Source organism: Neofelis nebulosa, chromosome 7, assembly GCF_028018385.1.
Source record: "Neofelis nebulosa isolate mNeoNeb1 chromosome 7, mNeoNeb1.pri, whole genome shotgun sequence".
Classification (NCBI taxonomy): Eukaryota; Metazoa; Chordata; class Mammalia; order Carnivora; family Felidae; genus Neofelis; species Neofelis nebulosa.
Genome location: NC_080788.1, coordinates 98465849 through 98486891, shown reverse-complemented (window position 1 = coordinate 98486891; position 21043 = coordinate 98465849). Strand labels below are relative to the sequence as shown.

At 40.0% G+C, this 21043-nt stretch overlaps 2 protein-coding genes across 4 annotated transcripts; one reads left to right on the top strand and one right to left on the bottom strand.

Moving 5' to 3' along the window:
- Positions 1-339: 339 nt before the first annotated feature.
- On the bottom strand, positions 340-9812 carry LRR1 (leucine rich repeat protein 1). 3 transcript variants are annotated; one of them, XM_058738959.1, is made up of 4 exons: positions 9382-9812; positions 5717-5815; positions 2560-3281; positions 340-775 (listed from the first exon to the last, which is right to left on the bottom strand). In XM_058738959.1, exons 1-4 carry the CDS (start codon positions 9493-9495, stop codon positions 535-537), a joined length of 1176 nt encoding a protein of 391 aa, XP_058594942.1. In that variant the 5' UTR covers positions 9496-9812; the 3' UTR covers positions 340-534. The 3 variants fall into 3 exon arrangements, with proteins under 3 accessions (XP_058594942.1, XP_058594940.1, XP_058594941.1); XM_058738957.1 differs by having other exon boundaries at positions 9193-9810; XM_058738958.1 differs by lacking the exon at positions 5717-5815 and having other exon boundaries at positions 9193-9812.
- An 8211-nt stretch (positions 9813-18023) lies between these two features.
- On the top strand, positions 18024-19824 carry RPS29 (ribosomal protein S29). Its single transcript, XM_058738956.1, has 3 exons — positions 18024-18178; positions 18413-18512; positions 19704-19824. The coding sequence occupies exons 1-3, from the start codon at positions 18117-18119 to the stop codon at positions 19710-19712; spliced, it is 171 nt and encodes a 56-aa protein (XP_058594939.1). The 5' UTR covers positions 18024-18116; the 3' UTR covers positions 19713-19824.
- The last annotated feature ends 1219 nt before the right edge of the window (positions 19825-21043 follow it).

The window sequence follows — 21043 nt, the reverse complement described above, 5'->3', positions numbered from 1 at the left end:
AACTTATAAAAGCTGAAGCCTGCTTATCCCAAAGCAACTCCAACTTTATGCTTGGTGAATATAGAATTCTAGATGTAGAATAATATACCTGAAAAACAAAGTTTCACAGCAAACAAGTTTTCACTAAAACTTAGACTCTATTAGTCCTCCAACATATATTTTCTGTATACAGAAAGTCAATTTCTTTAATTGAAATTCAAGAAGGAACCTGGTAAGAAAATTCTATGACCAGAGTGATAGGGATCAATATCTGTTTAACATTAAAAGATAGCCCTACAACCCATTCTGGAAACACTAGGCTGACATCAACACAAGTGAAATAAACTGAAAAAAGTCTACTTTCACAGTAAAATTATAGGTTTTAATGAAATGAAGGTTTTACAGTCAAATGATCGAAAATGTTAGAGTAACACATTCCTCCCCTCAAGTAAGTATACAAAAAGCTTCCCTTTCTCTAATTTGATACTATTAAACCATAAATGAATCCCAAGGTGATCTGTAACTAAATGGAATTTGTTTTTGTGTTATCACCAGTTACTTTAACATATCACAGGAATTTACGTAACAGGCTAGAGAACAGAAGTAAGAGATAATAGGTGCTTCAGTACCACCCATATTATCCACTAAGACCACAGTGTGAGCAACAGAGTGTAGATTCATAGTAGTAGTTCCCTGAATAAAACAGCTTAGACAGAATCTTCCACAGACACAGGTTTTAGCAGTATCCAAATCCTGGCAAAGATGAAAAGGAATGATATGAGAGCCATATGGAATCCTATTGGAAAAAAAAAAAAGTTGAAAAAATATTTAGCATGTTACTAGATTCAGAACTTCATGTATTGGGTCATGAATTACAGGATACTGAATTATAACCAAGGAAAAATAAGATTACTCTATTAAGTGACTCAGTATATTGTTCTTTCTTCCAAACTGTTAAGAATGGGGAAAACACCATATGGCATATTGTAAACCTAAGAGTATCTATACTACTCCATAAAGTATTTTTTAGCACTGTCACCTAATACCATAACCCATGGAATAGTATGAAGAAATCTACATTGTATTATCAGTATAACATGATCATTTAAAGCTACAGCTCTAGTATACAATTCTCATAATGGCGATGGGAGAATTACTGAGTTCTATCTGTGAAGAAACATTTATTTAAATAAATCCAAATACTCTCCTAGGCATCAACTGTTTAAAAGGGAATTTTAAACTGTGAAACAGATTTAAAACATATATTGTTTCAGGTATTTTTACTTTACTGGCTGAGCAAGTGCTGACCTCACCTTGCTTAAATCACTTACTGGCTATTAAAATCAAGTCAAACTCAAAAACCCGAAAAAGTCAAACTCTTTTACCCTCATCTCCGAGACACTGTAAGATGGTCTCTTGAGGTTGCCTGCCCACTGCCCAACTCCTGACTCAACCATGCCCAAGTCACTTTGTCTGTCTTCCAGTCTTTTCTTTGTTCTCTAGTCCCTAGCCTAGGCTGGCACATAACAGGTGTTCATATTTTTTCAACAAATAAATAAAACCTACTCTATAATTTAAACTGGAGTTCAAAACCCTATCAGGAAAAGTCTGAAAAGATACAAATCAAATAAAAAACAGTTTGCATTTCATAGGGATTTGGGACTGGTCTTGTTGGCAATTCATTTTTTTTCACATGTGCTAGTTTGTTCCTTCTATAAATAACAATTTTTTAAAAAACTGTCTAAGAAGTGTCTACCACATGTGTATATTAACCTGTTTCAAGCTACTAGTTATACCCTAAGGAAAGAGGTAATAGTGTAATACTGTTAAAAACTGTATTTTCTATCTAACATAATTTAAATTCCCACATATTTTTCTAATAGACCATAAGTTTATGTTTGTAACCAGTAGTGAAGACAAGTTACCAAAGGCTAGATAATAGGCATTATTCTCATAGCTTTGGATTTGTATCCTTTTTATAACAAGTGGGCTGAAAACACTTGATAAATACAAGTGACGGGATAGATAGAAAGAAGTAAAGGGGCGCCTGGGTGGCTCAGTTGGTTAAGTGCTCGACTTTGGCTCAGGTCATGATCTCACGGTTCATCGGTTCGAGCCCATGTCAGGCTCTGTCTGTGCTGACAACTCAGAGCCTACAGCCTGTTTCAGATCCTGTGTCTCCCTCTCTCTGCCCCTCCTCCACTCACACTCTGTCTCTCTGTCTCAAAAATAAATAAACATTAAAAAAAAATTAATGCCAGGTAATAAATCCTATAACCAAAAAGTCAAGCAATGAAAGGGGGTGGAGATAAAACTTTAGATAGGGCAGTCAGGAAAGGCCTTTCTGGGTGTCACTTGGGAAAAGAACTAAATGAAGTGAGAAAGTGAGCTATGGAACTTTCTGGAAGAAAGGCATTCTAAGTAGAGGAAAGGAGCAGCAAGAAGGCCACTGGAGCAAGATGTCAGACTGTGCACAGCATTGTAAACTATGTTAAAGCCTATGACTATTACAATGAGGATGATGAGAATACCAGACTCTTATCAGAGGTACTGCATTTTATGACTATTAAAAAGTCTTACCTATTATATAACATGGCTCGTGCAGAGGATTCCAATAAAGTTAATGGTGTTTGCAGCATTATAACTGGAAGGGCTTTTGGTTGTTCAAAAGTATTTCCAAAAAGATCCAAGTACTCAAGGGATAAATTTTGAAATTCACTAGGCAAAAATGGAAGCTTATTTCGAGCGGCTGACAAAAAACGCAGGTTTGTCAATTGTCCCATCTTGAAAGGAAATCGAATCAATTCATTATCATCAAGTTTTAAATCTGTAAGTTCTCGGAGCTGACAAAACTGCACAGGAAGCGCCTTAATTTTGTTCTTGCTGAGATCCAAACTCCGAAGTGACTTCTGGAGTGTAGACTGACACAAAGCTACACTAAATGATTCCAAGTGATTGTCACTCAAGTTAAGTTCTTGAAGATGAATGAGGTCTCCAATTGTAGCTGGAAGCTTTTTTATATGGTTGTGACTCAAGTCTAATTTCCTAAGGTTTTTTAAGCAAAGCATACGCATATCAACTCGGACAAGCCCACAGTAAGAAGTCTGAAGATGTTCCAGAGAATATGGGAAGTTCTTGCTTAGAGGATAGTCCTTTTTGGATGTGATAACCATTTTAGTTTTAAATTTTTCAAATTCTGAAGTCTTCACTGGTGTGAAGGTTGAAAGTGGTACCTCAATATTACAACCTCTGTGAGCGAGTCTCACAGCTGACAGGAAACTCTTTAAGCTGCTGGAATTGGCCTGAATAAATAAAAATAAGTTGTACAATTATAAATTCCATTTTAGATAATACATGCATGCTAATTTACCCTTTAACAAATTCTATAAAGTTATACATGCAAATGATGGACTCATTTCTTGAAAATGGCTGTAAAAATAAATTTTTTACTATTTTGATAAATTTCAATATAAACACAAAAAAATTTTAAAGTTTTTGAAAAAATATGTTGAGAGACATACTCTAAATTTAAACCATTCAAAAGGGAATCAAAAGAGTATAAAATAAGACAGGAATACATGAAAAGATTCCACTTAAGACTTGGGTTTATCATGAACTGAGGCAAATCTCCAATGCCTGTGACATAGACTGAGATGGTCCTGTGCACTGCAAAACACCCAAGGCTGCCATTCACAAAGACTTGGAATTATGAAAAGCAATGGTCCTCTCAAAAGCAGGGCCAAATGGCACTGTAAGAAGTGCTGGAAAACATCAAAAGCAAGACAGATTGCTTCCAGCTGGACAGAAAAATCACTATTAAAGTGGTATGGGAACTAAGTTCTCAACAGAAATATCTAATGCTTGCAGGATATTTCAGAAGTTTCCTAAAGTTTACATGTGAAGGACTGGTAACTTGCAGCAAGTTTGAGGAATAGTACGTGATCCTATTTAGTTGGAATGCGGGAGCTTTGTAGAGGTGTAAAAGACTAGAAATGCAGTGTGGGGATGGTATAGATGAACCTGATACCATGATGAGGAGGATGGAATGATCAGGCTGTGGAAATCTTTTAAGAACTTGGAACAGGAGAATTACATGAGAAAAGCTAAATATTATTTCAGCAGCAATATACACAGTGACGTAGTGTGAGTGAAGTCTGGAGACCTGGGTCAAGTAGGTCTGGTACAGGGTACCAGCTTAAAGATTTGGGAGTTTATATAAATAAGACTGAGTTACGAGAATGGAAAGCAGGTATGGTAAAGAATAGGCAGAAGATTAGAATAAGCCTTTAATTGGGGATAGAAAAAAAAGATGCCAGAGATAGGAGACAAAGGAGTGGCTAAGAAAACCAAGAGTAAACCAGGATAGTGTCCTGTCAGATGCCAAGAAAGGAAAGTTTTATTAAGAAGGGAGTGGTCATCAGTGTCGAAATCTACAGACCTCAAAATAATGGCAATGTGATTGAAAAAAAGGAAGGAGACCAGTGATCTCTGAGACAGTTTTGATAAACCACTGAAAACAAAGGTCAAAAGACAGTATGTGGAGGCAATGGATTTAACCTTGTCTTTGGGAAATTTGTCTATTCTATTTTGATTGGTTAGACCTCAGCTTTTTTTAGGTAGAAGAAAAAGTTAGTAGGAGAAGCTGAATATCAAGAGAAAATGAAAAACTCTAAGAACAGGAGGAAGTAGAACAAAATGTTTCCATTCAATACAAATACCTTAAATAGTCATTAAACTCTATTGTTTACAAACCACTTTGCTTTGGATTAAGGATAATGAAAGCCTGAATAAGACATTGCTTCTACTCTCTGTGAAGTGGGGGGGGAGAGGAAAAGGGGATAGGGCACAGTAAAGTTTTATTTTAATGGTTTAACTATTTTTAAAAATTATAATATATAAAATACCCCCCAGAATGGAGGGGCCTGAATGGCTTAGTCAGTTGTGCGTCTGACTGGCTCAGGTCACTGTCTCATGGTTTTGAGTTCGAGCCCCACATCATGCTCTGCACTGACAGCAAAGAGCCTGCTTCAGATTGTTTGTCTCTCTCAAAATAAATAAACATTAAAAAAAAAAAATACCCCTCAAATGGTTCTAATTGCATTTTTTTTTTTTACACCAAATTTGATCTGTAATGGGTGACTTTGCTGGCAAATGTAGCCGTGTGCCACTGGCTTTATAGAATTCTATTCTAGGAACACCCTAAGGGTCCATCTGGAGCACGGAAGTAAGCCATTTTCCTTCCTCCTAATCCTGTTGCCTTAGCAGGCTGACTCTACACTGTTAGAGCCATGCCAGCATACCAGAGAAACTGTGTATGTGTCTGGTGAGTTTTTGAATTCCACCACAGACCTGCCACGGCTTCTTCAAACACACCTGCCAAGTGTACATCCCTATTCAGTTGTGTGGGATATCGAGGATCCTCAAATAGTCTCTTCTTTAAAGAAAATACAGCCAACCAACCTAATTGCTATTTTTTTTTAAACAATCTTTTAAGTTTATTCTCACTTATTATTTATACATATTTACATTTATTTATTTAGAGAGAAATAGAGAGCAATTAGGGGAGGGACAGAGAGAGAGGGAGACAGAATCCCAAGTAGCCTCTTCACTTTCAGCACAGAGCCCAGTCAGGGGCTCAAACTCACAAACTGTGAGATCAAGACTGAACCGAAATCAAGAGTCAGATGCTTAACTGAGCTGCCCAGTTGCCCCTTTAATCGTGTTTGTAATACCATACCTTACTTAAACAGATATCCACAGGAGGCTCCTTTAACCGAACAGTAGCTTTCCCCTCATCCATAAATTTGGTGAAGAATTGCTCAATGTTCTCCTTTAGCTGCTTAAAACCAATGAGAAAAAAGGACAAAATCTGGTATTGTTATTCAGTAATATTTATTACAATTAGAATATGCCAGTCACTTTCCCAGGCTTTTACTCCTTAAGTCTGCATGTTTTGTTGTTTTAAGTTTTAGCTTTTATTTCTGTGGGCTTTTTTAGCATTTGGGTAGCTACATTTCTTATCTAGCTTCTGGTAGATATTGCTGCTAGATCAGTCCAGTAACTCTTTCCTGTGACTTCCATTTGGGAGAATACTCCTCTTCTCCCATTCTATGTGGCTGTAGAAGTTGTCAATAATAGTTACTTGCCTTCTTAACTTCAGTCCAGTAGTCTTGGGTGGACACACCTCCCACAAGATTATAAACGCCATGAAAGCAGGAATCTTGTCTCCTTTGTTCACTACTGTATCCATGGAGCTACAACAGTGACTGACACCTAATAGGTGCTCAAAAATTTTTAATAACTGATGTTCCTGTTTTAGACTTCAACAATAATGTATTGAGAAGCCACTCTGTACCATGTACTATGATAGGGGGCTTGAAACAATAGTTTTGAATAAGACCAACATAGTAATTATGTTTATAAAGTTGTCAGTCTAATGAGAGACAATTATTAAGTAGGTAGTTACAAGCATAACAAGTATTAAGATAAGGGAAGTATAGACTGCTCTAAGATCTTATATAGCAAAGGAATACAAAAGTGACCTTAAAGATGAGAACTGAAGGATTAGGAGATGTCGGGCAAATGAAGATAGTGGGAGGAGAGAGAGAATAGCATACCAATAAGGAAAAATGTGTGCAAAGCCTTCAAGGCAAGAGGGCTTGGCAGTTCCAAGGAGGTGAAAGAAGTATGGCTGAAGGATCCAGGAAAGAGAGGCAGGTGAGTCAGGAAAGGCAAACAGGGATTGCATGGTGAAAGATTTTGCAGACCATGTCAAGAATTTTGGATTTTATTCTGAAAATGATATCTACTGAGTGACTTGAAGCTGGGAACATAGTTACACCTACATTAAAAAAAAATATCTTGGGGCGCCTGGGTGGCTCAGTCGGTTAAGCAGCCGACTTCGGCTCAGGTCATGATCTCGCGGTCCGTGAGTTCGAGCCCCGCGTCGGGCTCTGTGCTGACAGCTCAGAGCCTGGAGCCCATTTCAGATTCTGTGTCTCCCTCTCTCTGACCCTCCCCCGTTCATGCTGTCTCCGTCTCAAAAATAAACGTTAAAAAAATATATATATCTTTATTTACTTTGAGAGAGGGGGATGGGGGAAATCCCAAGCTGGCTCTGTGCTACCAGCTTGGTGGGGCTTGGTCTCACAAACCATGAGATCATGACCTGAGCCAAAATCAAGAGTTGGATGCTTAACCTACTAGGCCACCCAGGCATCCTAGATCTGGGATTTGGGAAGTTCCCTTTAACCACAGTGTAAGAATGAACTTTGGGGGAGGGGAGAATGGGATGAGGTTGGTAGAGACCTAGGGATATCTTTTAAGACACCTAGCCAGACAAGGGATTCTGGTGGTTTCAACTGCAGCTGGGATGGAAGGAGGTATGAAAATCTGAAAGGATCCTAGGAGGTAGAATTTTAAGGATTCAAAAAATATATTACATGGGGATGCAAAAACCTTAAGGTTTCTGGATAGAGCAGAATATTTAATGAGTTGCAGAACATGATCAGAAAAGTAGGTTTCGGGGTGGCAAAGAACATTAACTTTTAGATATTTTGAGTTTGAAATGCTACAACACATCCAAGTGAAGATTTCCAACTAAGATTCAAGTTGCAAGTTAAGGGAGAGGACTAGCTAAAGATACAGATTTGCAAATCAGAATGAGATAGGCAGCAGCTAAATCATGGGGCAGAAAAGTTGGTATAAGAAAGATCCCCAAGGTATTTCCCACACTTAGCACTAATACCTAGTCTTCAAGGCCCAGGACCAACACCACTTTAATTCAACCAAGAAATGTTTATTGGGCACCTACTATGTCCCAAACCCTGTGGTACCACCTCTTCTACAAAACTTTCTCAAGCCCCTATAATCAGAATTCATTTCACTTTTTGATTCTGCTCTACTTCTACCTTTATTATAGCACTTACATCGTCCACCTTGTAATGTAAGCACTGGTTTCTATTTCCTTTCTAGTGTTGGAAGGACAGTGACCAAATCAAGTCTTCAACTTACTGTTCATAATAAAATTCTGATTAGGGTTACCACCTGCAATTATTAATGCAGAAGTTTTAAGGGCGATCATTACAGACTTAAAATAGAACCTGAACTGACCATGAAAGAGGGTTTGGGGAAGACAATGGAAGAAAAAAAAAGGGAGACCCAATTCTTGCTATGAGCTTGCTTGTCACCTTACAGTTTTCTAACCTATAGAATGTTGGGTGATTGCTAAAGTCCCTTCAAGTTGAAAATTTTATAGGAGTTGATTCCACGAAGAGGGGGAAATTACACTTTCAACTGCTTATATCAAATGTTAAGTGTCTCTGAATGAGATGGTAATGCCCCCTTTCCTCAACCTTTGAGTATACACTGTGGAATACAACACTAAGGGAAATAATCCTAGAAACTGTATAAAGTCCAGTGAAGAGTCAGATGCAAGGGTGGGAGATGAGTTGCCCCCTCGACTTTATTTACAGTAGACACAAGGGTATTCCAGTCATTCTGACAAAATAACATAGTACCTGGTGAAATGAGGGAAAAAGGATTTTATAAAACCTGTGCTTTGGAAATTCTATTTCAACTTTCAACAGCTTCTAGAGTTTACTACTGCTAGACAGATGAGAAAGAGCCCTGGTCCTAGAAAGTCAAGTCTTAGGAAATAAAACATTTGAAGGAAGGAAGGAAAAGGAAAGGAAAAGAAAGATGCAGTGAGCAATAACATTAGTATAAATATCAAGATGCAACCCAAAGCACTACTGCTTTACTACTGTACTAATCTGGTCTAGCGATCCTGCATACTATCCTTCATCACTTAAAGCCTTTAAAAAAAAAGCTAGCGAATATACCATGGGAGAAAATAATTTATTGAACAAAAGTGCAATTATTTTACTGTTCCCTCAAAGTGGATTGCCATTCCATTTAAAGATTAGTTTCATGCAGGCCGAATTTCCAGAGGCTTTAAGACAGCAGGGATGCCACCTACTGCTAAACAGAAACGCTGTCAATTTGAAACCAAAGGAACGGGAAAGAAAAATAAGGAGAAGGTGCGCTCTCAAAAGCTTTCCTCTTTCGGGTCCACAGGGAGACGCCCAGGACTGGGGGTGGTGATGGGGCGCTGGTACCCCACAGACAGGCTCCAGCCTCTGGAACGCGCGAGGCTCGAAGGGGAAGAGCTCGGGGCTGACCCCCGAGGCAGGGCCTGTTCCGTCCACGCACCTCATAGCGGGTCCCGCGCTTGTCCCTCAGGGTGCAGATGACCAGGCAGGTAGGGAGCGGGCCGCCTCGCTCGCCTCCAGCCCGAGGCCGCGGCCGACTCCCGGGCGTCTGCTGACAGAGGCTCAACACCGCCCGGATGCCCTTGCCCCGGTTCCTCATTCCCAAAGCCGGCAAGTGCCGACTGACTACCTCGACCTCGCAGTGCAGCTTCATTTTGCGCCAGCCGCGGCAAGAGCTCCACAACTCCGCTTTGAAACTGCCCCCTTCCCGCCGCGCAGCACCGCCGCCGGGGTCCTCGAGCATGCGGGCTGTCCCCGGATATGCCTGCCTGCTCGGAGTGCCAACAGCTCGGGTTTTCTCAGTACAGTGGCTCTATGGGTCTGCGGGGAGGACGGCCTCCCCTTTCAGTTGCAGGGCCGAGTCCTCACTGTGGTTGCGGGTCGGTGGAGCGCGGATACCGGACCCTTGAGGACTTGGGTTACATCTCCCGAGCCGGCGACTGGCGAGGCCGCAACGTCCTTTCCCGGGAACGCTTGCGGCTGGAGGCACAGGTGGTTATTGTTGGGGGCGGAGCTCTGTTTTCCGCGGTTCAACTGAACGCGTTTCCTGCACCTGTCGGGTCGCTAAACCGATATCCCTGTGTTAAAAGGGAAAGTCCGCTTACCTATAGAGTTTCGGAACTGGAGAGTTGCCCAATGCCAGCCGGGGCCAGCATGTCCCGGTGCTGATGGGCTGGTGTTTGTTTTGGTTTGGGTGGCTCCCCCCCGGAGGCAACACCTGCCACGTCAGAACGGAATTTGACAGGACAATATTTGACTTGGCAATTTCTGTTGAACAGGTTCCCGCTTTGTAACCGCTATTGGGTTGGATAGAGTGACTGGTTTAACATCTGACACTGAGAGAGACTATCCAGACCCTATAAGCACCTCCGGCTCTACATTTCTTGGTGGAGGGAGGCGCCCGGGGCGCACATTTTATTTAAGGAGGCGCTCTCAAAAATGGCGTGTGCTTCCCTGAGCGCACAGTCCTTTCTCCTTAAATTTTGTGCCCTCGACGCCTCTCTCGCCTCATCCTAATCCCAGTCTTTTATCAAACATTCATTTTGTTTGAGCGGTACTTTTGCAAATATGAAATGGCTTACAGAAATACGGATTTTCAATTCAATTATGACAATACAATGATTTATCCTTAATTAGGTGTGAGTCCCTGTTTACAAGGTGTTGAACCTGAAGTGTTATCTGTTGATTCTCATTCTGAAAAACGTAACTGGTTCCTAAAAATTAGTAATGAATAAAACATTACGTTTCTTATTTTTTTCTATTTAGTATTCTTGCATGGAGAGCATGAAAACACGGCTCCTCATTTAGCAACAGTTAATCATGTGGCCAGTGAAAACATACAATAAGCCAAACACACCTTACAGTTTTCAAAGACAGACTTCAAGAATTACCCACTTTTGTTCTTTGAGTGGATAATAATATAGAAGAAAATAATAAAACGCCAGCCTAAAGCATTACAAGTACGATAAATATACTCTGAACTTCCAAGAATAGTTGGGAGGTGGGGAAATTTTACATGTATAAACCAAGGTAATTTTGATTAGAATAGAAATGTACAAAAAACAAGAGTACAACAACAAAGCCTCAACCCTCTATTTGGTGTTACCTGGGTTGTTGAAACACGGATTCAGTGAATTCAGTAAATGTTAAATAATCTAAATATATGAAAGTTACTTAACAGTTCCAAGGTGATTTCAGAGTAGGACAATGGTTTGTATTGCCAAAAACATATCTTCCTAATTGCCAGATTCTCAAAAATGGCCTGTGCTTCCCTAAATATTTAAATAAGATTATCTTATTAAATAAGATTACATAAAATAATAGTGGTTTGAAAGTAAAATAAACATATATCAGTTTTGGGGATCTTAACTCCCACCTCCACCTTCCCCCAACATCTTCACCTTAGTTCCCTCATTTTTAATAGCTGAAATACTTGGATCTGGTGTTTATTTTGGTCTTCTTGGACTGTTTACCAAGCAAAATATTCTTTAGGGGTGTCTGGCCGGCTTGGTTCATGGAGCGAGTGACTCTTGATCTCAGCGTTGTAAGTTTGAACTCTATGTTGGGTGTAGAGATTACTTAAAGTCTTAAAAAAAATAGAAAAGATTCTTTGATTACCCATCCACACTTCTGTCTTTACCACCATACAAATAGAATCTGCCTGTTGACCTCCTGTACCTTTAATTAGTTCAAGCTAGTTTGAATTGCAGACTGACTGAACATGGAAATACAAGGCATTTTAAAGTGGGCTACAGCTTTTGGCAAAAGGAATCAGAGAAATAACATCTAGATCAATTTTCTTCTGTGAAATTGATTCCTTTTCTGCCTGGCCTACATACTACACTCATTCTCTCCTTTTTGTTTTGTTCATACTAATTTAACCCTATTAATCTTTCAAAACCCTGTTCAGTTTCCACTGGCTGTCTCTAACATCTTGTTCTCCTTTTTTGGAGTCTGAAAATTCAATTGCACTTAAACTTACCTTTCATTCCTTTTATTTCACTGAGTTTCCAGTGCATAACAAGCATTCAACAGTTAATTAATTGAATCTCGGACTTTCCCCTTCATTTGTACCCATAGTAAACTTTACTCCCTTAGGTTTATGGCTCATTTGGGTTCAAACTGGTAAATCATAGTTGTATCATACTATTAAACAAACAGTGAGGTCACCATCTGTGGACAGTGTAGACTTGGCTGTCCTGGCACATTGGGACCAGATCTTCGAGTTGGTTTTTTAACCATAAACTTCATCTAAATTAAATAAAGCTAGATAGTTAACAAATACACACTTAAGCATTAGACCTGTATAGTGCTACCTTGTCCCTGTTGATGCTCTGTAATTACATCTTATAAGTTGTGTTTCCACTATGATTTCCTAATTACTACCCATTTTTCCCTTGTTAGTGGTACCATGTCAGTTGAAAGCTGCATTACTTCCCTCCAGAGATATTCCTAAACTTACCAGGTCTTCTGGCTTCAAAATGTATTCCTTTATTTAATATTTATGGTGTTCTTGCTGTATGCCAGTACCTATGTTAGATGTTTAGAAGGCAGAGATGATTTTACAGCGTTTAGGAGAGACAAGCAAACCAACAATTGTACCACAATTGGATACATGTAAGACATTAGAGGAGTATGAAGTAGTCAGATGATGAAAAGAATTTGTTTGCTAAACCAAGGCCTTTGAACTTTAGCCTGAAGGTTCTGGGAAACTTGAAAATTTTCAACAGGGGATAAAATTCACACCGTTTAGAAAAGGTTACTGTGGTCACTAAAGAGATTACTTAGGAGGTAGAGCAAGCCTAGAGGCAGGAATCAGTTGAAAGGCTAATGCAATAATCCACCATCTACACTACTGCCAAATTAAATTATTTTAGGGGGTCTCCTATCACAGAATCCTAAACTTTTACAGTTGAGACATACTTTACACATATTCTAATTCAATTCTCTTATTTTACACAAAAGGAATAGAGGCTGAAAAGAGTAAAGGGATTTGCTCACTACCTCTGAAGAGTGTTAGTGCTAGGACTTGTCGCCTATCCTGTACTTAATTCTCCCGCAAACCTTCATGGATTTCCACTCTTTGCAATTTAATTAAATACAGTTGTTTAAAGGCTTGTTTCTTGTTCCCTTTAGAATCTAGTCCCTATTACTTAGGTGGACAAATCTCCCCAGGGCAGTTTCTGTGGTTTTCAGTTCCTGCTTAGCACCAGCTCTTTGGGATTCCTGGAAGCTCAACTCAGCATTTTGGAATACATGATATTTCATCTAACACTTTTGGGTGTTCACTTCAAGAAGAATCTTAGATTATCTTGTCCAAAATATTGCTATATGATTACTTATTTAATGCCTATCCTCACCTCTAGACTACAAGCTCCTTGGGAACAGGTTCTGAGTCACTACTGTTACATGCAAGACCTAGCAGTGTTCACATATAGTAAGTACTCAGTGCATATTTGTAGAAAGAATGAATATGTAAATGAATATATGCTATTCAGTTATTCATGTAACAAATATTTATGAGAGCTGGCATTGTGCTAAAATAGAGCAAGCTCACAGACTAATGTGCATTCAATTACCATTGTTTGTGTTGGAGTAAGGAACTAGCCATTTGGAACGGAAGGAAGCTTGCTTTCTCTTTCACTCCTAGAGAACAGTGAAATAAATTTTAGGTGGATCCAAGACTTAAACACTGAAAATGTAAAAGTGCTACATGAAAACACAGAAGTTTTTTAGAATTTTGACACTACCTAAAAAAGTAATGTAACAAGTTGACAAATTAAAACAGTTTTTTTTATCGTTTATTTATTTTTGAGAGACAGAGACAGAGCGTGAAAGGGAGAGGGGCAGAGAGAGAGAGGGAGACACAGAATCTGAAACAGGCTTCATGCTCTGAGCTGTCAGCACAGAGCCCGACGTGGACTTTCACAAACCACGAGATCATGACCTCAGCTGAAGTCAGACACTCAACTGACTGAGCCACCCACATAACCCCAAGTTGACAAATTTTAATACATAAAATGTAAATGTTCTGCATAGAAGGATATACCAGAAACAAAGTAATTACTAAGAATCTGGGGTTATGGTCAATATAAAATAACTTTGCAACTAATACAAAGGTCAAAGTGCTCATTTTCTTCTGCATAAGCTTTACTAATATATAAAGTACAGATCAGCAATACTTTAAGAAAGGGGCCTGTGGGCTCAAAGGAGAAATTCCCAAATACACATGGCTGGCTTATAAACATAGGAAAACATGCTCTGCCTCATCAAAATTCAGACTGAAGCAATACTTACCATTCTTAGGCTAGCAGAAGGACAAACATAAAGAAGTTTGCTAATATACATTGTAGGAAGATTGTGGGGAAACAGATAGAGGTATTCCTTGTTAATATTGAGGGTTAAGTTCCAGACCACTGACATAAAGCAAATACCACAATAAAGAGAGTCAAAGGAATTTTTTGGTTTCCCAGTGCATATAAAAGTCATGTTTACACTATCTTGTAGTCTATTAAGTGTGCAATGGCATTATGTCCAAAAAATGTACGTAATTAAAAAAATATTTTATAGCAAAGAAAAAAATGCTACCCATCACCTGAGCTTTCAGTGAGTTGTAATCTTTTTGCTTTTGGAAGTTCCTTTTAAAAAAAATTTCTTTTTTTACATTTATTTATTTTTGAGAGAGCACAATTGGGGAAGGAGCAGAGAGAGAAGGAGACACAGACTCCAAAGCAGGGTCCAAGTTGTCAGCACAGAGCCTGATGCAGGGCTCAAACCCACAAACTGTGAGATCATAACCTGAGCCAAGGTCAGGCACTTAACAGACTGAGCCACTCAGGGACACTTGCTTTTGGAAGTTTTTACCTCAGTGTTGGTGGTTGCTGACTGATCAGGGTGGTTGGTGGCTGCTAAAGGTTGGGGTGACTGTGGCAATTTTTTAAAATAAGACCACAGTGAAATTTACCACATCATTTGATTCTCTTTTTCATGAAAAATTTGTCTGTGGCATGTGATACCGTCTGATAGAGTCTTACCCATGGTAGAACTTCTTCCAAAACTGGAGTCAATCCTCTCAAACCCTCCTGCTGCTTTATTAACTTAGGTTATATAACATTCTAAATCCTTTGTTGTCATTTACACAATCTTCACAGTATCTTTTAAAAATTTTTTTAAATTTAAATTTTGCTTAACATATAGTGCAATATTGGTTTAAGTGACTCACCAGTGCTCATCAAAAGTGCCCTCCTTAATATCCAACACATATCTAGCCCATCTCCCGCCCACCTCCCTCCATCAATCTATAGTTTGTTTTCTATCATTAAGAGTCTCTTGTGGTTTATTTCCCTCTCTTCTCTACCCCCTCCCTTTGCCATATATTCTCTTGTTTTGTTTCTTCACAGCATTTCTAATAGGAGTAGGTTCCATCCTAAGGAACCACTTTCTTTGCTCATCTATAAGAAGCAATTCCTCATCCGTTCAAGTTTTCTCATGAGATTGCAGCAATTCAGTCCCATATTCAGGCTCCACTTCTAATTTTTTTTTTTTTCAACGTTTTTTATTTATTTTTGGGACAGAGAGAGACAGAGCATGAACGGGGGAGGGGCAGAGAGAGAGAGGGAGACACAGAATCGGAAACAGGCTCCAGGCTCCGAGCCATCAGCCCAGAGCCTGACGCGGGGCTCGAACTCACGGACCGCGAGATCGTGACCTGGCTGAAGTCGGACGCTTAACCGACTGCGCCACCCAGGCGCCCCCAGGCTCCACTTCTAATTCTAGCTCTCTTGTTATTTCAAGCACATCTGCAGTAACATCCTCCACTCAAGTCTTGGACCCTCAAAATCATCCATGAAGGTTGGAATCAACTTCTTCCGAACTCCTGTTCATGTTGACATTTTGACCTCTTCCCATAAATCACAAATGTTCTTAATGGCATCTAGAATGGCGAACCTTTCCAAGAGGTTTCAATTCACTTTCCCCAGATCCAATGGAGGAATCATTATGTATGGTAGCCATACCTTACAAAATGGATTTCTTAAATAAAAAGACTTGAAATTTGGAATGATTCCTTGATCCACGGGCTGCAGGATGAATGCTGTGTTATCAGCCATGAAAACAACAATTAATCTCATTGTACATCTCCATCAGAGATCTTGGATGAATAGGGGCATTGTCAATGAGCAGTCATGTTTTGAAAGGAATCCTTTTTTCTGAGCAGAGGTCTCAATTGTGGGCTTAAAATATTCAGTAAGCCATGTTATAAATTGTTGTGCTGTCATACAGGCTTTGTCATGCCATTTGTAGAGCGCAGGCAGGGTAGATTTAGCATAATTCTTGAGGGCTCTATGATTTTTGGAGTGGCCAGTGAGCACCGGCTTCAACATTAAGAACTACTTGAATATCAAGATAGTATAGCAGACTGTTCAAGTGTAACTAATTGTTTCTTGCTTATTTATCCTTTCCTTTTTGCTTTTAAATGAGTTCACACTTCTTTAGGCCCAAAGGATTCTATACCAAAGTGTTGAATATTTATGGAATTCATCTCTGAAGCATTTTAATCATTTAAAAATTATGTAGACCAGCTAGGAAATGTCTGGGAAAGCTATAGTTGGGGCAATGTTCGATTAATTTTTGAGAAGCCCGTGATTTTGGAAACTACACATCAGTGATTGATATAAACTCTAGGAAAATCATAGAAGTTTGACATTGGGCCCTTTTCAATCAGGCTTTATGACAAAATACCTTTTCTATGTTACCTATCACTAGGTTTTTTGTGCATCCTCAACTCTAGTTACACAAGGTTGTTCACCTTCCCCAACTCCATTCTTTGGCTCAAACTCTTCTTCTCACTAGGCATTCCCTTCCATCTAGTGCTGCCTGTATAAATCCCACTCTTCAAGGCTTACATCAAAGGCCTCTTAAATATATCTCAAGCTAGAATTAATTTCTCTCTTTTTTGCTCCTCTTGTACACCACAAGCATACCCACTATTTTCTGCTTACTTAGTTGTACACAGGTCACTGAGTCACACAATCTGAAAATGTAAGGAAGGGCTCTTTGAGATAATCCTGTTTTCCTCCCTACATCTGCAAGTTTTAAGGGCAGGAATCAAGTCACATCTGGTTTTTAAATTTTGGATTTGTCTCTTCCTTCATCATGTACCAAAGTACCTAATTTAATGGTTGGGAGGGGTGCCCTACCAGAATCTTGACATACCATGCCTTGGAGAAGCATTGTATTTTTCACTTTCAGTATAAAAGTTCATGTGTAAAATGTTGTTAGATTATTTCACCCTATGGTACATTTTATAAATCAAAGCTTTCAGAGCCATATACAGTTAAGTTTTATCTAGAGACATTATAAATGTCCCTGTGGAATTTAGACATCTTCCAGCAGATTTTCAGATGGCATTTTTTTTTTTTTTTTGTAGTTGTAACCAAATCATCTGGTCAAAGTAACATACATTGTGCATTTACGTCTCACTTTAAATTTAACTACATTTAAATATCAAACACACCAAGCCTTTTATCATTTTTCTGAGCTGGTGTAGATGTGTCCATTAAAAAACTAGGGTGTGTCAATTAAAAAATAAGAAATCGCTTTGAAAACGTATTCTGTTCAACAAAACAGGAACTCCTACTGTTGACTCTTAATTATTACAGCTGACTTTAAGTTATTTTATTAATTTGTCCCAGCAGGTGTCAGTGCTGAGTTGAGGCAAAAATCGTGTTTCCAAGGGTAAAAATTTAATTTTAGAGATATAAGTGGCTCGGGCGATGAAAAGATGTTTAGATTATGAAATTGTCCATATTTTTAAGGGTTTAAAATTCATTCCTCAGGGCCTTCAAAAGAGACGGGGTCTCGCTATGTTGCCCAGGCTGGAGTGCAGTGGCTATTCACAGGCGCGATCCCACTACTGATCAGCACGGGAGTTTTGACCTGCTCCGTTTCCGACCTGGGCCGGTTCACCCCTCCTTAGGCAACCTGGTGGTCCCCCGCTCCCGGGAGGTCACCATATTGATGCCGAACTTAGTGCGGACACCCGATCGGCATAGCGCACTACAGCCCAGAACTCCTGGGCTCAAGCGATCCTCCTGCCTCAGCCTCCCGAGTAGCTGGGACTACAGGCGCGCGCCACCGCGCCCGGCGCTCGGAGGCAGCGCAAAATGATACTAGAGGTTGCGGTGCGGTGACGTCATCAGCTGTGCCGGTTTGGATTGTTTCCAAGACCTTTCTGTTAACAGCGTGGCCGCATAGCATTCGCGTCATTTGTCAGCACTGCATTCTGGGTAAACTGTCTCAAACATTTGAAGAGCGCATGCGTTTGCGAGCTCCTTCCTTTTGCCTCGTTGCGTCCGGGAGAGCAAGATGGGTCACCAGCAGCTCTACTGGAGCCATCCGAGGAAATTTGGCCAGGGTTCTCGTTCTTGGTGAGAAACAGAATGTGATGTTAGGACGGGTTGCGCTGGCATGTGACGCGGCCAGAACTCTAATGTAGAGGAGCCTGCAGGCGGCGCGTGAGGGCCGAGCGACTCTAGAGCTGTGCCTGCCGCCATTACGGGCCTCTGACGGGTCGGGGAAGACGGGCGGTGCGGGTGGTGGCCCCAGAGTGCGGAATCCTTTTATTTCTGTGGCCTCCAGTAGCGCCATCTCTTTTCTTACAGCCGCGTCTGCTCAAACCGGCACGGTCTGATCCGGAAATACGGCCTCAACATGTGCCGCCAGTGTTTCCGTCAATACGCGAAGGATATAGGCTTCATTAAGGTACTCGGCCGCGGATGCCATACTCGTGTTTTGTGAGCGGAGAACGTTCACATATTTCCTTACAGTGAGCTTGCGATCAACACCGTTTTCCTCTTTGTCTTGGCCGTGAGCCGCGCTTTTTTTGGTGACGGATGACCCTGCTAAAATAGCTGTAGTAGTTAGGTCAATGGGATAGGACCATGTAGACTTTATAAATGGTCTGACTCCGATTGACCAGTGTCTGCCAGTTTTAGGTGCCATGCATTATAGTGGATGAAATTACTTGCTTTTTCAGAAGCCACTGAAAGTGGTTTTAGTTCTCTTTAGTTTTAGATCTCTTTAGTCTTACCCAGACATTTTTTTCCAGCAAAATACATGTGTTGCCTCCTGCCCTGAAATGTTGAATAGTATCATGTACTGGAATGAGCTTGAGGATTGGGGCCAGATAAATTTTGTTAGGATTCAGACAGAAGGCTGCTTTTTAATAGTCCTATGACATTGGTCCAGGGTCATGAAGTTCAGTGTCTGCCTGAGAAAAATAAACGGCAAGGTTGTTGCAAAATTTGTATATGTTTATATGGAGCTGTCTTGATTCTTCGTGCTAGTGTCCCCCTCCCCTCCCTTGGGGAAAACTACTTTATTGTCTCTGGGATACGTTAACAGTCATTGGCATTAATGTGTGATCTCTGGCAGACACAAAGTATCTTAAGCTTAGACTTTTAATTTTGACCGAATAACAAGTATATGCTTGCTGTTACAGTGTGGAAGTTTATGTCTTACTTAGTGGGAGGTGGTGAGTGTCTCCCTGATGATAATGGACTCAGACCTTGAAGCTGACTTTGTGTCCTCAGTTTCTCAGGTTAAGATTAAATGAGTGTATGAATGCCTCCTACAGTAGTTTCTGGCACACAGTACCAAAACGTTAGCTGTGTAATTAGTTCCCTACTTAATAACTATCGAGAGGTTTTGGTAAAGATCGCTTTATGTATTAGTATTTTCCAAGTGGGAACCTGAGGGAAGAAGTGAGAATACCAATACTGAAGTTTACAGTCTAAAATATATAATTGTTGTGGTTTGTGGAATGGCTTGTGGGCATTCAGTCATATCCAGCTTAAACCTCATTTTTCTAAAATGAGCTGGTGTTTGTGAGAATAAAATAGGATACTTAAACATTTTGAATTAATTTCCTTTTTTTTTTTTTTTTTTTTCCAGTTGGATTAAGTGAACTTCCCTGAATGGGTCATCCAAGATCCCTACCTTAACTGAAGATATCCAAGATAACCTATCTTAATGCCAACTCATTGTACATAAAATAAAAATACTTCAATTATGAGTGTTTTAATGTGAATCGAATGGTCAATTGATTATAGAAGTCTTTTTAAAGTGTGCTATTTAAAATGCCCTATTTTAAAATGTATCTCAATGTGTTCATCTTCAAAATATGTGGCTTAATTTCCCTCAGTTATGTAAAAGTACCCATGCTGAAATCTGGGAAAAAATGCCGGTGTTGTTTTTACACTTCAGAAAACTTTTTGTTACATAAAGCGACTTCTGTATGTAGGAGCATTCAACATGTAACCTGGGCAACTGTCTCAGAAGTAATTGATTTGCTATAGTGAGCTAGGGCAGTAGAAGTAAAAGTGTTGAAATATGTTTTTGAGGAAACCCCTGTTCTAGGAATTTCCTGGAGGTGGAGAGGTGGCAGCCTTAGCTTTTGGAGTAATTCATGGATAAAAGTTTGTAACTTTCTCAAATATTTGTATGTGGAAGGGACCAGTGTTTAAAAGTTCACCGAATGGGTCTTGTGAGCAAAATACTTTAGTGGGGCAAGGGTGGAAGGAGGGAAGCCTGTCTGTTGGAATAGTTTAGGCAAGGATCTTAGCTAGGGCTAGGATAAAAGGGAGTGTGGTTGAGGTAGTCTACAAACAAATGGCCTCTGAAGAGGAAGATGACAGGATTTGTTGAAGGAATGGTTGTGGGGGATACAAAATAATGATTCCAAGAGCTTCGGCCTGAGCAACTGGAAGGTTATAGTTGCTACTAGGTGAGGACTGAAAAAACAAGTTTGGGAAAGTTAAGTTTGGGGCATGGTAAGTTGAGTGCTTCTTGGATATCCATATGGAGCTCCCAAGGAGGTAGGCATTTATTTGTACACGTTCCTCTGGAATCCATGGGAATTTGGGACTGGTAATACAGCTTCTGTTGTCCCCAGCGTGTGAATAATAGCTACTATTTTCGGATCTTTTTTAGTGAAAGATCAATTCCTAAGATCTAGGGAATAAGTGAAGAGGACTGTTCTGGGTTACTCTAGGGACAGGTGGGAAGAGGAGTAAAGCAGACTGAAGGAGAACCTAGATAGTGGCATACTAGAAGACAAGGAGGGAGTGATCAGCTAAGTGCTTCTGATTAACCGGTTAACAGATCACCTCACAGGAGGGGAAATGTGACTAGAAATGAGTGGAAAAAGCATCTTAATTGATTTTCACAATATGACAACCATGCTGTTGTAGGGGGTCATGGAAGTTGGGGACAATTGAAGCTTAACTTCCATG